This window comes from Rhinolophus sinicus, linkage group LG10 (genome assembly GCF_036562045.2).
Source record: "Rhinolophus sinicus isolate RSC01 linkage group LG10, ASM3656204v1, whole genome shotgun sequence".
Taxonomy (NCBI): Eukaryota; Metazoa; Chordata; class Mammalia; order Chiroptera; family Rhinolophidae; genus Rhinolophus; species Rhinolophus sinicus.
In genome coordinates, this window is record NC_133759.1 from 108297733 (window position 1) to 108313755 (window position 16023).

Genomic DNA, 16023 nt, shown 5'->3' on the forward strand with positions numbered 1-16023 from the left:
TCAGAAGTCAGCAAAGACAGGAAGAGTCCCCCTGCCTGCCCTGTGAGGTTTTGAGATAAGACAGGTAGTAAGTTCTCTGTGCAGGTAGCTATCCTAATGCCGTGAAGGTGCGGGAGCAGGGTGGCTCCTTAATCTTCAGGACCCTCATGCCTCTGTCCTGGCCTCCCTCGCCCTGACTGTGAGGGTCCCAGTGGGGCCAGGGTCCAGACTGGAGGTCCCTGCAACCTCATCTGCTGGGGTTCTACAAGGAATGCCATGTTTGTTACACGCATGCTGTGACGGAATGTCCACCTCAGGCTGGGGGGTGGGCAGCCGGTACCCCGGATCCTGTCTGAGGTTCTCTGTGGGCTGAGGTGGCAGTCCTTGGGGACAGGGAAGGTGCTGGGTGATGAGTCCTGCCAAGCTGACCCTGCCTGCTGGCCTCCTCCCCAGCAGGAGCGGCTGAAGGCCCAGGAGCATCGGGCAGAGATGGAGGAGAAAGTGAACAAGCGGAGCCTGGAGGCTGCGGGCAAGGCCAGCCTGGCTGCCGCGGGCCCTGGGCTGCTGCCTCGGAAGCCCCCCGGCCTGGCTGCTGGCTCCACGGGCACCTATGGCAAGGCCATGAGCCCACCGCCGTCTCCCCGAGCTTCCCCTGTGGCTGCCCTGAAGGCTAAGGTCATTCAGAAGCTGGAGGACGTGACCAAACCGCCACCCACCTATGCCTACCCTGCCACGCCCAGCTCCCACCCCACCAGCCCACCGCCTGCCTCCCCGCCACCCACACCTGGCATCACCCGCAAGGAGGAGGCGCCTGAGAATGTTGTCGAGAAGAAGGACTTGGAGCTGGAGAAGGAAGCCCCAAGCCCCTTCCAGGCCTTGTTCTCAGGTAGGAGCATGGCTGAGACCCAGGCAGCTGTCTGCTGCCGAGAAAACTTGCCCCCATGTGTTCATTTAGTCATTTATTCCTTTATTCCTTCATTCCTTCTGTCTGCCGAGTGCCTGTCATGTACCGGGCCCACTGCCAGGCTCTGGAATGAATGCATGAACAGCACACAGTAGGACAGAATCTCTCTCTGGCCCCTCAGTGGTAGTGTCAGGGGTAATGGGCACAATAGCAGAACATATTTCAGAAGGACTCATTCTGAGCATTGAGCAAAGTAAGGACCCATAGGACACTCAGCACCATGCCTGGCGCATAGTAGGTGCTAAGTTGTCACGTTGATAGCAGTACAGGGACACACATTCTGGGCTGTACCCCCATCCCCCTGTCTTGTATCAGTGGGGACATGCAGCAGGTGGCCTGGATGGGGCCTGAGGCTTGTGTTCTTCCTCCCTGGTGATGGTAAGAGTGCACATGGGACCATTGGAGTTTGAATTCAGATTCTGCCACCAGAAAGCTGTGTGATTTTGGGCAAGTGGCTGCCAGTCTCTGGGGAGATTCCATGCCACGCTAATGTCCAGTGCCAAGCACATGCCTGGCCCCAGGGGCTGTTCCGTGCATCTATCTCCCCTGGTTGGGTTCCTTTTAAGTACCTGCCACTTGCACAGCTGAGGGCTGGCCCTGGGAACACTGCACAGATTCAGGCACACACTACCCTGCTGTCAGGGAGATTTCACTCGGGGGCGGGAGGGAGTTGGGAGTGAAAGAGTGGGGGGGGCAGCCCTGTATTACTTATTATCATTTTTTTCACAACATGGATGCCCCAACTTTGCTTTAATGGGGTGTGGCAGGCAATTCTTGTGAAATGGAGGCCAGCGATGGCACTGACTGGGTGGGGACTATTTGGGGTCTTATTAAAGAAGTATTTGTTTCTAGTCCAGCCTTGCGCTGGGTACTAAGCAGGGAGGGGCTAGAGAAAGCGCCGACTGTGGTTTCTGCCTTTGAGTCTGAAGACTCTTGGGGACAGGATAGTGGCCCCGGGGTTCCTCTGATGCTGCTTGGAAGAGATCCCAGTGAGCAGAGAGGGGGCCATGGGCCTCTGTCCTGGCTGGTGGGTGGGCGTTGATGGGGACCCAGGGATGTGACACATGGCAGGAGAAGAAGCCCTGCTGACTTGCAATGTCCTTGGCAGATGTCCCACCCAGGTACCCGTTTCAAGCCCTGCCACCACACTACGGGAGGCCCTACCCGTTCCTGCTGCAGCCCACCGCGGCCGCTGACGCCGACGGCCTGGCCCCTGATGTACCGCTCCCGGCTGACGGGCCTGAGCGCCTGGCGCTCTCGCCCGAGGACAAGCCCATCCGCTTATCCCCCTCCAAGATCCCAGAGCCGCTGCGGGAGGGCCCGGACGCAGAGCCCCTGGTGGAGCGGGAGGTGAAGGCAGAGGTGGAGGACATGGACGAAGGCCCCCAGGAGCTGCCCTCCCTCGAGTCACCGCTGACACTGCGCCCTGAGGAAGCCATGGTGGCCCCGAGCCCCACGGGAGGCTGTGGAGGTGGCCTGCTGGAGGCCCAGGCGCTGGGCGCCAGCGGGCAGGGTGCTGTGGAGCCCTCTGGGTGCCCAGACTTTGCCGAGGGGGCTGAAGCAGGGGTTGACTCGCCGGGCCGAACAGTATCCTGCACGGCCGCTTCGGATCTGGGGGGGCGGCTGACCCCCGAGACACTGGTCGAGGCTAAGGAGGAGCCTGTGGAGGTGCCTGTGGACGTGGCTGTGGCCATGCCCGTGGCAGAGGCGGTGCCCGAGGAAGGCCTGGCCCAAGCGGCCCCGAGTGAGCCCCGGCCCAGCCTGGAATCAATAGACTGTGACGTGCCAGCCAGGGAGGGAGAGTGCCTGAGTCCGGAGGCCCGGGAGGCTGCACCTGTGCTGGGCAGCGCCTGCTTCCTGGAAGAGGAGGGCTCCGGCCAGTTCCTGCCTGGCCTGGAGGACCCGCTGGCTGGCATGAACGCCCTGGCTGCCGCCGCAGAGCTGCCCCAGGCCAGGCCTCTGCCCTCCCCGGGCACTGGAGCCCAGGCCCTGGAGAAGCTGGAGGCCGCTCAGAGCCTGGTGTTGGAGCAGACTTTCCTGCACGGCATCACCCTGCTGAGCGAGATTGCAGAGCTGGAGCTGGAGAAGCGGAGCCAGGAAGTGGGAGGTGAGCCACGCGGGGCGGGGCGTTTCTATGGTTTGGTTTTTAAAAAGTTTTTTTTAGAAGGTTTAAAAATTTCAAAAACCCCCAGGATATGGCTTTTTCATAGTCACTTTTTAAGAATTGTCGTAAAACACACGTAACATGAAACTTACCATTGTGACCAGTTCAGTAGGTTATGGACTTTCACATGCGCAACTGATCTATGGGGTTTCTTAGTGGTGAAATTTCTCCCCGTTTTGTCAGTGGTGAGTTTTGTATTAGCAGGATTCTTTGGGTTGCAAGGGACAGAAACTCTGATTTTTAATTGGCTTAGAAAAGTCAGGAAATGTATTGGCTCACAGAACCAAAGTACAGCAGTAATTAGGTAGTTTCAGGTATGGCTTAATCCAGGCGTCCAAACCAAGTCATCAGTAGTTGCGTTTCTTCCCAGCCCTCTTCCTGGTCCCTCTCTCTTCCCTTGCTCCACTTTTCTCTGTTGGCTTCATTCAAGACAGGCCCACTGTTCTCATGGTGGTGGTGGTGGTGGGGGGTCCTCAGTACTTTTTACAGGCCCATGGGCCTACCTAGCTCAGCAGACTCCCAGGGAGCTCTGGCAAAGATGGTACAGTTCATCCTCATTAGCTCTCTGGGGTTCATGCTTTTTGCACAAGCAAATCCTGTGGCCCAGAAGATGGGATGGACCAGGCTGATCATGCACCACTCTTAATGGGCTGTCACCTCTGGAATGCACGGAACAGTGGGCCTCCGGAGGAAATGGGGCGTCTTAAGCAGAAGGGCCAGTGAAATCTGGGCTGGGCACAAAATCCCTGATGTTCAACATGGAAAATTGGGGTGCTCCAAGAAATGTGTGACCAAGGAAAGGGCTGTGGGCCAGGTGTAGCCTCACACCCCATGTGGCCCAGAACATCTGGAGGAAGGACCGAGGCATGGCTGCTGAGGAGCTAATAGCACTGCCAATGTTTGCGTGTGTTTCCTCTGGAATTGTTGCTACACACGTTTCTAAAATTAAGACTGTTTTGTAAACTGTTCTGTAACCTGCCCTTTTCACTTAGTGTATTCTTTACTAAACATTTTTCAGATTTTCTTAAAACATTGTAAATGTTTTAGATTTAAAACATTTGTGTCTTTTAAAAATATTATTTTAGGGACTACCCAGTTTTTTGCCCAGTGGAGGCCCCATCCTTTGATGACCCAATCTGAGATTGTCAGGCATTTTAGTTTACCTTTTTTTCTTTTTGTCTTTCTTTTTTTTGCTGTTGTAAATAATGTGATGATTACCCTTGAAGAGAAATCTTTGCCCCTGCTTCTGATTTTCCTGGGGATGGATTCCCAGGGGTAGAATTGTTGAGTCAAAAGGCCACATTTGCAAGCTTTTTCACGTTATGGTCAAACGGCCCCTCAGGAAACTTGGACAAGTAACATTCCCCCCCCCCCCAGGTGTCTGTTGTTTTGTTGTTCTAAGTTCATTGCTTCTTTTCTTTCATTTATATGGTTTGCTATAAAAAAAAATTACTTTCTGCAGAGGAAAATGAAAACCCTCTTGATCTACCAACTGTTGGTGGGTTTTCTGAGGGGACTGCAGAGGGCCAGGGGCATCTGAGTAGGGGCTGAGCGTGGGTCCCCCAGTTTGTCTGCTGCCCACCCTTGCCCCTTCTTGCACTCCTGCCTCATTTTCTGTTTGGGGACCTTACATGCCCTCATTCAACAAATAGTTATTAAGTGCCTACTCTGTTCCCGGCGTGGTTTCGACTGCTGGGGCCCCGCAGTAAACAGGCCGTCTATGTATACACCATCCAGTGCAGCCCTCAGCACTGTCAGGTGGTGACAGAGAGTGGGTGGAAACGCTGGGAAGGGTGGTCTTTTAGGGGATGGCCAGGGAAGCTCCTCTTCATAAGGGGTCCCGAGGAAGGAAAGGGAGGAAGGCTCTTCTACAGAAAACTTTTCCAGGCTAAAGGAACAGCAAGTGCAAAGGCCCTGAGGTGACAGTGTATGTTACTTTGGAACAAGAACAAGGAGGCCAGGGACTGAAGGGGAGCGGGGGGGGGGGGAGTGGTGGTGAGGAGGTCGGGGGGATAAGGCAGGAGCAGCTCCAGGGGTCTTTTACTTCCAGTGAAATGGAGCGCCGTTGGGAGAGGGTTTTGAGCTGGAGTAGAAGGATTGGACGTAAGCAGGGCCGCTGTGGGACTGTGTGGAGAGCTGAGGCAGGAGGAGGGGAGAGCAATGGGGAGGCTCCCGTCTCCTTCCAGGCCCTCAGTGGTGGGGTGCAGAGGGGAGGAGCAGGTGGGTTCTGGGGGAGCCAGCAGGCTCTGCTGACAGACCGGATATGGGTGTGGAGGGACCATTCTAGGCGTTTGGCCTGAGCTGCTGGAGAGTTATTTTGCCAGTGTCTGAGCTGGGAAAGTGGTGGGGGAGCAGGTGTTGGGGAAAGATCAGCAGTTGGTCTGACACTGACACTAATGCTGGGGTGTAGCACTGTGCAGTGGGGGTGTGGCTCCGCGCTGGTCTCAGGCTCTGGCTCGGGGAAGAGTGCACTTGGAGGCAGGGCTGAGAGGTACTGCGGTCCCTGTGGCCCTCTTCTCTTCTTAGTCACTGGTGGAATACTGAGCATTAGTCCTCTGCAGTTTCTTCTGGGCAGTGCAGAGCAGGTGTCCAAGGCTCCTGGGCCACTTCTTGGAGCCGTCAGCCCTCCCACTTTCCCCTCCTCCCCCGTGCGGCTACCTACACGTGAGTGAACAGGGCGGCCTGGTGTGCTGCCCTTCCTACCTGCTCCCCTGTGACTGACGCAGGGTCCTGGGGACTCTGGTGCACATTGGGCTCCTGTTCCCGGGACTCCTCTGCCTTGGTAACGCCACAGGCTGCCATCAGTCAGCAAGGTGTGCCGTAACTAACGCCACAGGCGGGGCGGCTTAGATAACAGAAAGACATCTTCTCACAGCCTGGAGGCGGGAAGTCTGAGATCCAGGTGCACACAGGGCTGCCTCCATGAGGCCTCTCTCCTGGGGGGGGTAGACGGCTGTCTTCTCCCTGTGCCTTCACATGGTCGTCCTTCTGTGTGTGTCTGTGTCCGAACCTCTTAAAAGGACGAGGGTGTATTGCATTAGGGCCACCGCACTGACTTCACTTTAACGTGCTCACCTCCTTGAAGATCATCTCCAAATAAGGCCCCATTCTGACGTACTGGGGTTCGGACTTCAACATACGGATTTGGGGGGACACAGTTCAACCCATAGTAGCTGGAACTAGAGTCATTCAGGCTGCCCTGGGCTGTCAGTTCTGAGAGGCCCAGCAAGACTGGTTTCTTGGAGGGTGAAGGAGGTGACCAAGCCACACTTTGGTGTCCCCTCCTCTGTACCAACAACTAAGACTTACGAGGACCTTGAAGGGGCAGGGTGGTGCGCAGGTGTCACCTCAGGCTGGACATGTGCTTCGATCTAATACCACCTCTGGGAACTGATGGGGTTCACCACTGTGTGGCCTCAGTTTCCATCAGGACAAAGAGCAAAGCCAGTGGTTCCCAACTGGCAGTGACACGGCTGGTGTTACAACTAGTGGGGAGTACTGCTGACATCTAGTGGGTAAAGACAGGATGTGCTAAGCATCCTGCCACAAATGCTGGGACAGCCGCCCCCACAGCAGAGAGCCAGCTGCGGGAACAGGCCTGGCTCTGGTCAGGGTGGAGAAGCCCTGACCTGTGCGACTAAGGTCGATTTCATGGCAGGAAAGAATACACCTTTTTCCTCAAGCACACATGGAACATTCACGAAGATCAAGCATATATTAGATCACAAAGAAGACATCAATAAAAAAAATTAAGACTCGTGTTAATTTGGTAGAGAGATGGTGGGGAAGCTGTCCCCTGTGTACCGCTGCTGAGGTTGTGAGTTGCTGCTCCTTTCCGAAGGGCACTCGGAATACTTATCAGAGATAAACACACACACCTGGGTAGGAATTTTCTTGACACGTGTCCTTGCTGTGTGCTTATCTGTCCACTGCAAAAAAGACAAACATGTCAGACATGACCGAAATGCCACCGGTGAGGATTATATAGATAAATTAAAGCTCATCAATGCAACAGACCGCTGGCTGTTGCTATTAAGATTGGCCATATAAATTGCTGACATTCTAGTATTTTTGACCTATAGAAATGGTTTTTATAAGATTCAAGCTAGACATAAGAAGATAGATCTTTATTATATGCTGATGTGGAAAGATGTTAAGTAGAAAAAAGCAAAGCATGATACGTTATGTATTGATTGATGGCATTTTTATATTTATAAAGGGTGCCCACATATATTCCGTATGTTTGAATGTGCACGAACGTTTCTGGAACCATCTACCAGAAACCGTCAGCAGTAGCATCCCCAGGGAGGGACTTGGTTTGTTTTTTATCGTGTGCGTATGTTACTGTTTACAAAACTTAATTTTGGGCTCTTCTTTTCTGGTGATAAAAAACATGCACATTCCTCATGGGAAATTTTAAGGACAGATCCAAAGAGAGCCACAGTGCTAGAAAGAACCTGTGCCAGCCTTCGGTGACTGCCACACGTTCTTCTGTGTATGAGATGAGCAAAGGTTTTGAGGAGCAGGACCAGGATGCCTGTCCCGTGACGTCCTTACTTAGCTCAGTTCCTGCGTCTCAGAAGGGCTGTGCAGTCCACTCAGCATCCTGGGGGCCGTGTGGCCTCGGGCATGTCTGGAGCTCACTCTGGGCCCCCTTCTACTCCGTGTGGGGTCCTGGGGGGGGGTAGACTGCATCACCTGTCAGTCCTGCCGGCGGGCACAGCAGCCTGGGCTCACCGCCTCCTGCCTGCAGGTGCAGAGCGGGGCCTGGCGGTGCGGCCCTCCCTGGAGAGCCTGCTGGCGGCCAGCAGCCATGTGCTGAAGGACGTACTGGACAGCCCCTTTGTGGACCCGCTCAAGAACCTGCGGCTTCCACGGGAGCTGAACCCCAACAAGAAGTACAGCTGGATGCAGAAGAAGGAGGAGCGGGTGAGATGTTATATTTCCTGCCTGTGGCCTATAGGGTGGGGTGGAGACGGGTCTCTCTCCCCCACCCCCACCCAGAGGCCACCTTGCCTGGGGTGTGGCTGGCTTTGGAGTTGGAAGGGCCTGATTCAAGTCCACCTTCTGCCACCAATTTGCTTTTCAGTCCCAGGCAAGTCAGTTCCCCTTTCTGGGCCTCAGTTTACCCATTTGATAACATGTCAAGAGCATGTTGGCGGCAGCTTGATGGGTTGGGAAGAGCAGACCTGGCTGTGCCCATTGTGGCCTGTGGGCCTGGGGCAAGTGGCCTCACCTCCCTGTGTGTCCACATGTAGCCAGCACTGCGGGAGCACTTGTTAAGGTCGATGTGGCCCTGACGGAGCCCGGCCAAGTTGGTGTTTTGGTCCCTGGCACGCAGATGAGGTGTCTGTGTTTTGCCCAAGGCCACAGCTAGTAGGTGGCAGAAATGGAATTTGAGCTGGGCCCCTGGTTGTTGACCTGAAGCCTTGCCCGCCATCCCTTGTCTGACTGGATGCCTGACAAGCCTGTGGGAGACGTGGGCGTCGGTGTCCTCACCCCTCGTCTCCCCCCAGATGTATGCCATGAAGTCCTCCTTGGAGAACATGGACGCCATGGAGCTGGACTTCCGCATGCGGCTGGCCGAGGTCCAGCGGCAGTATAAGGAGAAGCAGCGGGAGCTGGTGAAGCTGCAGAGACGCCGCGAGTCCGAGTGAGTGAGCTCCCCGCCACACCCCCGGGCCCAGGCCCGCAGCGGCGCCCTGGTCGGGCTCTCGTAGGCGCTGGCGCTCAGTAGGTCTGCTGTGGTAGGCCATCAGAGGTGTGTGTGGACCCGAGTGATGTGGGCGCATCGTGTGTCCCTTCTCTGCGCCCCCTGCACCCCCCAGGTTCACAGCCAAGCGTGTGATTCTTTTTAAGGGACAGGCGCGAGGAACCCCATAGAAGCTTGGCACGCAGAGGCCCTGGCAGGCCGAGGAAACGGACCCACGCCCTGAGCGCCCTGTCGCCCCCCCGCAAGAGAGGGAAGAGCCGCAACAGTAGCGGAAAGTAAGGCTGGCCCCTCGGTGGGTCGGGGACTGGCACAGAGCTCGGAGGGGAGGCGTGCGGGCCCACACAGGGCCTGCGTCTGGGCGCTGGGGACCTCGAGTCCCTTGGATTTTGACCCACCTGGTTTGGTAGCTCTCAGGGAGCATGGCGCGCTGCCTGGGCCAGGAGGGTAAGCCAGGCGAGTGGCGGAACGGACAGGCAGACTCATCCCGCCAGGACTGAGCGACCGGTGACCCCAGTGAGAGTTTCTGGGCCGTCACCCTAGTGCTTCACCCATCATCCTGCCACGCCTACTTCCTCTGTGGCTAGGGACTAATTCTCCCTCCTCTCCACACTCCTCCTCCCTGTGGAGGGGCCACTGAGCTCCCAGCCCCACGGGATGGGCTCTGACTCGTGCTGTCACTTAGTTCTCTCCATGCTGGACAGTGTCATTCTCGTCCTGCTGGCCTGACCTGCTGGCTCATCATGCCTGAGTTTGTACCCTGCGACCCAGGGCCGTCTCCTTCGTGTGTGTACTCTGGGGACAAGCTCCTTGGGTGGCAGCAGAAGCTACCTCTGGAGGTTTTCCTGACTGCTGGCTGGATTGAGAGCTTTTTCTCCAGGCCGATATGGATGGGAAAGACGTTGTGGTCTTCCCTGGGTGTGGGGACAATGAGGTCCAAGGAGAATGGGGCCCATCAGAGGACTGGGGTGGAGTGTCCTTTAGCCTCAACATCAGAGCAGGTGATGCCAGGTGCGTGGCCTAGTGCTTGCCTTGAGAAAGCAGAGGGGACCATGGTGTGCTTTCAGGAGGAACGGGAGGCAGTGGGTCGGCCCCAGTTCTTCTCAGGAGAACCGCAGGGGCGCCCGCATCGTGCATTTAACATCCTTGGATGTTCCTGAATGAGGAGAGCGCAGAGAGAGGCGAGCCACAGAGGGGTAGGGAAAGCAGGCCCTGGAGAAGACAGCAGAGTCTGGGACCCGTGGCATGTAAGCCCACTGGTTAGGAATGCAGACCCTGGAGGCCGTTGCACTTCCTGCTTTTGCGTCCCAGCCCCAACTCTTGCTGTGACCTCGGGCCCGGTGTGAGCTTTTCAGTTTCCTGATCTATAAAAATAGTACATAGAACAAAGCGTTGTTTTGTGGCTCAAATACAAAGCACTAACATGGGACAAGACACACAGTAAGCACCCGGTGAAAATGAGCTGCTTTTGTTATTAGTACTTATAAGGGTTGGATTAGCAATAGAGCAGGCAAGAGAAGCCTTAAACAGGCCCATGTCCCGATGGCTGATACTCCCCAGGCTGCAGGAGACCGGCCAGTGGCTCTTCATATAAGCTCTGGATCTTAGTGCCCCTGCCATCCTGGTGGGCTTCCTGGGCATTTCTGATCCTCGTTCTTGGCACATTTTGGTAAGAGGTGTCTGACCATGCAGAGCTGTGTGTGTGTGTGTGTGTGTGTGTGTGTGTGTGTGTGTGTGTGTGTGTGTGTGTGAAGGAGCACAAGAAAGAAAGAGGCCAGCAGAGGATACTGCCTTGGAGAAATTCTTCTTCTTTCCCATTAAACTCTCATTCTGCCTCATTCACAAATATCCCAGAATCCCAGCACCATAGTTTCAACAAGATCCATCTCCCCAGATTCGTCACTGTCATCACTGTCTGTGCTTCAGCATCCAGAGCCCACCCTTCAGGCCCACGAGGGCGGACCCCAGTCTGAGTACTGCCTGGCCAGGGTGCTGACCAATGTTGCCTCTGGTTGCAGGCTGAGCAGCAAGCCCCTGCTGACGTCGGATGCCTACGAGCTGGGAGCAGGGATGAGGAAGAGACACAAGGGGCCTGAGGAGGAGCACGATGCCCTCATTGGAGCGGGGAGAGCTCGGGGCAGGAGCCAGCCTTGGGACGAGCACGAAGGCTCATCGGACTTCATGAGTCAGGTCAGTAGCCCCGTCTTCCAGCTGTGCTATCATGTCGGGCAGAAGGTCCGCAGGGTGTGGAGTTCACATTCCCTTTGCGGGTCTGTTGGCCCTACAGCTATACAGAAATTGTAGAAATGGGTGCCTTCGTGCCAGGGTGACTTCTCCAATCTTCCTTCTTGCATGGAAAGGGAAATTATGGCCCAGAGGAGGTCAGAGACTTACCAAGTAAGCCTCGGGTGCACCTGAGACCGAAAGCCACATCCCCTGTGTGTCCTCCAGGACCCTGTGCTGAAGCCAAGAAGAGAAACTGCAAGTTCTTAACCAGATAATGCAGTGTAATTGTTTAAGGAGCAGCTTCACTTTGCAGTTCTAAGAAACAAGGGCTTGATGCCATTGTAATTTCCTCTGTGAACTCTCCAAGGGCAATGGGGTGAGAGCCAACTCCTTGATTTTTCTTACTTCTGCGGAGCATTGAAATCACACACTTAAGGCCCTTGTCTCTAAATACTGATGCACCTTGTCATTCCTCCTTGTCGAGCCCTGCGCGAGGGGGCAGTTTCGGCGGACTTGGCCATCAGAGGGAGGTACTCACGTAAGGGAGACAATCCAGGAGGGAAGAGAGCCAGTTAGTACATCGGGATCCTTTAAACTCTCAAATTGGGAAGGATACTCTTTTAATTGTTTAAATGACACCATCCTAGCTTTTTTTCCCTTAGGAAATGTTACCTGATGAAAGAAAATAGAGATAAAATGTTCAAATGAGGGGCATTAATAGCTTTGAAACTGCACATTTCACTTCAACAACAAATGACTACAGCGCATGAGAGTGCAGGCAGGGATCTAATCTTTGAAATCTCTAATTGTTTTTTCTGCTTCTGGCACGCCTGAGGCATTTTCTTGGCAGCTTTGGCCCGTGTCGTTGGATGGGCTGATTTAGGCTGTGTGGCAGTCTTCATGAGCTGCTCTAGGTAGTTGAGATAAGCAGCTCAGCCGGGCTCTGATCTGGGTTTTCAGCATTGGTTGCCTTCGTCCTCCCTTAATCCAGCTGGCTTCTCCTGCACTGTTTGCTTAAAGTGCTTCCCTAGGAGGCACCAGACAGCACCATGGAGAGCCAGAGTGGAAATGCCAGTGCCAGTGATAACTGTAACCATAGTAACAGCTATCAGTAAATATTTTATCTCAGTTCTTCAGAGCAACGTTGTGATTCCCATACATAATTCTCCCCATTTTACAGAGTAGAAGAATTGAGGCTAAAAGGAGTTAAGCAATTTGACAAAAGCCAGAGGCAGGGAGAAGGACTGGAGTTCAGGTTTGTCAGAGCTTTTGCACTGAGACCCACTGTCCTGTTTTGTCACATGTCATAACCTGTGACTTCCAACTTCCCTCTCCAGCTAAAGATTAAGAAGAAGAAGATGGCCAGTGACCAGGAGCAATTGGCAAGCAAGCTGGACAAGGCCCTCTCCCTCACAAAGCAGGACAAATTGAAGTCACCCTTCAAGTTCTCGGACAGTACTGGGGGGAAATCAAAAACGAATGGGGGCTGCAGCAGGTATTTGACGCCTTATGACAGTCTGCTGGGCAAGGACAGGAAGGCGCTGGCCAAAGGCCTCAGCCTGTCTCTGAAATCGTCCAGAGAAGGTAAACACAAAAGGGCTGCCAAAGCCAGGAAGCTGGAGGCGGGGTTCAAGGCCAGAGGCCAGCCCAAGGCGGCCCCCTCCCCGTTCGCCTCGGAAGTGAGCAGCTACTCCTACAGTAAGTAGCGGATGCCGCGCTGCCTCCAGGCCGTCGCTTCTTGCCTCTCTTCTCCTCTGCCTCTTTCTGTATGTCTTGGGTGCTCGAAGGTCTCATTTCTGCCTGTGCACTGGCTCCAGGCCGGACGTGGGCCCACCTGAAGCGGAAGTGCCTGCACTGGCCGCTGCCATGTTGGGCAGGCGCCTGTGATCACTGGGCCCCTGTGATTGGTGGGTGGGGGCGGAAGTCCGCGTGCCCTCTCCTGCTCTCCTTCTGCTGTTTGCCAGAAAGCCAAAGTCGTCAGTGCGGAGGCCTTGTGCCACAGAGTTTTCCGCTGCTCTGCCTAGAATGGTCGCTCATGAGGACCGTAGAGATGGTCCCACGTCCCCTGCCCACAGGCTGCTCTCAGCCCTTGGGCCGAGTGTTAGTAAGAATAGCATCTATTGAGTGTACGCCATTCTGGGCACTGAACTAAAGGCTGTAAGGGCAGTGTTTCGTTTTATCTTTATGACAGCCCTCCGGGCGACTGCCCTTTTTTTCCTGAGGATAGATTACTCAGGTTGAGTGAGGTTGGCTGTGCCGTACGGGGGAGTCGGGCCAGGGTGAGGCCTAGCTTGTCGGACTTAGCTGCCCAGGACTTCCTGCCACGATGGATATGGTCTCTGCGCCTCCCGGGACAGTCAGTGTTAGCCACCTGTGACTATTGAGCCCTTGGAATGTGGCTAGTGGGACTGGGACTGAGTTTTAATCCATTAACTGTAACCTGCCACATTGGAGCTCCTTCACTGGGGGCTCGGGGAGTGGTTTTCTTGAGCTAGGCATTCTCGGGTCAGCTCCGGCTGGCTCTCCGTGGCCTCTGGTGGCCCAGAGTCTGCTGTCTGGCATATCGTAGGTGCTCTGTAAGTATTTGGAGGCAGAATAATATCTAATGGCCAGGACGGATGGGTGCTAAGTGTACGGCTGCTACAGGAAGGCCAGGAAGGGCTTCTTGGCTCCTGGTACCAGTCAGTGGGTTTGTTCTGGAAGTCCCCTGCCTTAGTTGGGGTGCAGTGCTTTTTCACTGGTGACTCTCAGGATCTGTGCGTCTGGGCTTCTGATTGGCTCTCCCTGGTTCATTGGGGGAGGTGGGGGAGTTTCAATGTCAAGTACAAAAATGGACTCGTTTAGCATTATAATGTGTGTTTTCTTAAGGAAATAAAGTTTTTATGGACTTGGGAGTTAAGATCACCTGCCTCACAGAGCAGACATGAGTTTTAAAGTTGAGCTCATGTTGGTAAAGAGCTGGATGTGGTGCCTTGCACATGATTGAACTGCTGTTGTTTTTTTAACAAACGTGTGTTTTTGGTTGCCTAGGACCAGTGGGTCTCCAGGACTGATGTTCAGATGGGTGTGGGGCGAGCAGCTCTTTTGTGCTGAGGACATGCACGAATGCCATAGCTGTTGTGGTCCTTCGATTCAGATGGGTTGATCCCAGCAGCATTGCCCAGGCCCCCGACCACTGTGGGCCCAAGTAGACAGGGCCACTTTCAAAGATTCATAGCTCTGAAGGAGGAGAGAAGGGCTTACTTATCCCTGCTCTTTCTCTGTCCGATTTGGAATGAAAGAAGAGGGGGCGAAGAAGATTGCTGCTTCTTTTGTCTTTCAAGGGAGAGTGGTGGATGGATGTGCCTGGCCTGTTCCTGGAGGAACCCCCACATCTCCCACTTTCAGGTGGATGTGGATGGGGTATAGCTGTAGCCAGAGATAAGCTTGATCCCTGAGGTCTTTGGGGTGCTCTCAGTGGTGAGTCCAATGTAGCATAAGTGCAAAGCCACATTCAAGTTGAAATTCTAACTGTTACGATTGTGGCTAAAACTCCACTGGCCAGGTGAGGGAAATGGGTTAACATCGCAACAAAGAAGTCAGAAGGCCTGTCTCTGACTAGGTGCTGCCTATGATACGCAGCTGGCTGTGGAGAGAGCTCCTCTCTGTTTTTTATTGGCTCTGCTGCAGTTCTAAGGTGATGAGAGTGCAGTCACAAGAGGTCAAGGGTGTTTTCTAGCAGAGCGATGCCATCCCAGTAGGAGATGGGAAGTGAGAATACTGTCCTCTTGCTTTGTTACTTAGGGTCGTAGGGGTTGGGTGGTCTGCCTGGTGGCTTCTGGTGGGAAGTCAAATCAGTTGTCACCCATGGGCATCTCCAGTTTAGGATGTGGCCTCAGGAAGGGTGGGATGGAGCACACAGGAAGGAGCCCTGTGGCCATGCGCCTGGTGGGTCTTGCTCTTGTCCAACCCATCCTGCAGTTGAGTTCTTGGTAGGAGTGAAAAGCGTAGATGTTAGAGGAGGCGGCCAGAGAACCCCCTCCCCTGCCTCCACCCTGAACACACACACACTTTCTCTTGGACTTGAAGATGGCAGGTGTTGTCACAGCTGTAGCCACATTTATTAAAGTGCCTCATATTCCAAGTGGATTTTATCAGGTCAGGATTATAGTCTTCGGCTGAGGTGCCCTTCCACTGAAACCTGGCTGACACTCTCCATATGTAAAACTGATCAGAACAGTGTGAATATGTTTGGGGTAGGTTGGAAAGGGCCAGAGTTGTGCCCACTTGACAGCCGCTCTTCCCAAAGCTGGGTGATCCTTGATCTCCCCCAGGAAAGCTTGAGAACCCAGGCTTCACCCATGTAGTCAGGCCGAGACTTGTGGGAAGCCAGCAGCAGTGCGCTGATAACTCGCCTCGAATAGGCAGACACACAGCTGGGGAAGCCCCGAGTTGTAACGTCATTTGCCAGTTTTCTTGGTATAACTACTGCGCCGTGACCTATTTCAAGCTGTCTTTGTGACATAGCTGAGTGTGGAGTTGGGACGAAGTGTACACAATTGAGTCTGCACATGGCAGCTCAGCACACCGTTGGAAGCTGGTGTTTTGGGGGAGAAGAGCTTTACCTGAGCCCTTCCCCTCCTAGGCCTTGTCCCTCCCCAGAAGGATCCCAGGCTGAGTGCAGCCCTGTGGGATAGAGGGGGGCCCAGCAGTGACCTCTATGACCAGGGCAGAGACCTTCCTGAGAGCAGGGCTCCTCCCTCCCCAGGGCTTAGAAAGGCTGTTTGCCCAGGCAGCTGTGTGGTGGGTGATACCGGCAGCAGTCAGCCTAGACAGGGCCTGGGTCCAAGCCCAGGAAAGAGGAGCTGTGTGATGCCCACGGCTGGGAGGCCTCCCAGGTAAGACACGAGAGGTGCCGGCCTGGCAGGAGGAGGTGTATGTGACTTTACGGCTTCTTCCACGGTCAGCAGGCATTTGGACCTCTCTGTTGTGGCACGTACC

General features: G+C 54.7%; 1 protein-coding gene across 8 annotated transcripts in view; it reads left to right on the forward strand.

Moving 5' to 3' along the window:
• The window catches only part of TNRC18 (trinucleotide repeat containing 18), a 75614-nt gene that overhangs the window by 34535 nt on the left and 25056 nt on the right, over positions 1-16023 (forward strand). For 6 of the 8 annotated variants that reach the window (XM_019753620.2, XM_074313972.1, XM_074313969.1 and 3 more), the window contains 7 exons: positions 433-865; positions 2052-3050; positions 7861-8036; positions 8624-8760; positions 8967-9095; positions 10836-11007; positions 12381-12741. In XM_019753620.2, the coding sequence (XP_019609179.2) occupies positions 433-865; positions 2052-3050; positions 7861-8036; positions 8624-8760; positions 8967-9095; positions 10836-11007; positions 12381-12741 (2407 nt within the window). The remainder of the gene's footprint in view (positions 1-432; positions 866-2051; positions 3051-7860; positions 8037-8623; positions 8761-8966; positions 9096-10835; positions 11008-12380; positions 12742-16023) is intronic. The other 2 variants (XM_074313968.1, XM_074313971.1) reach the window with 2 other exon arrangements.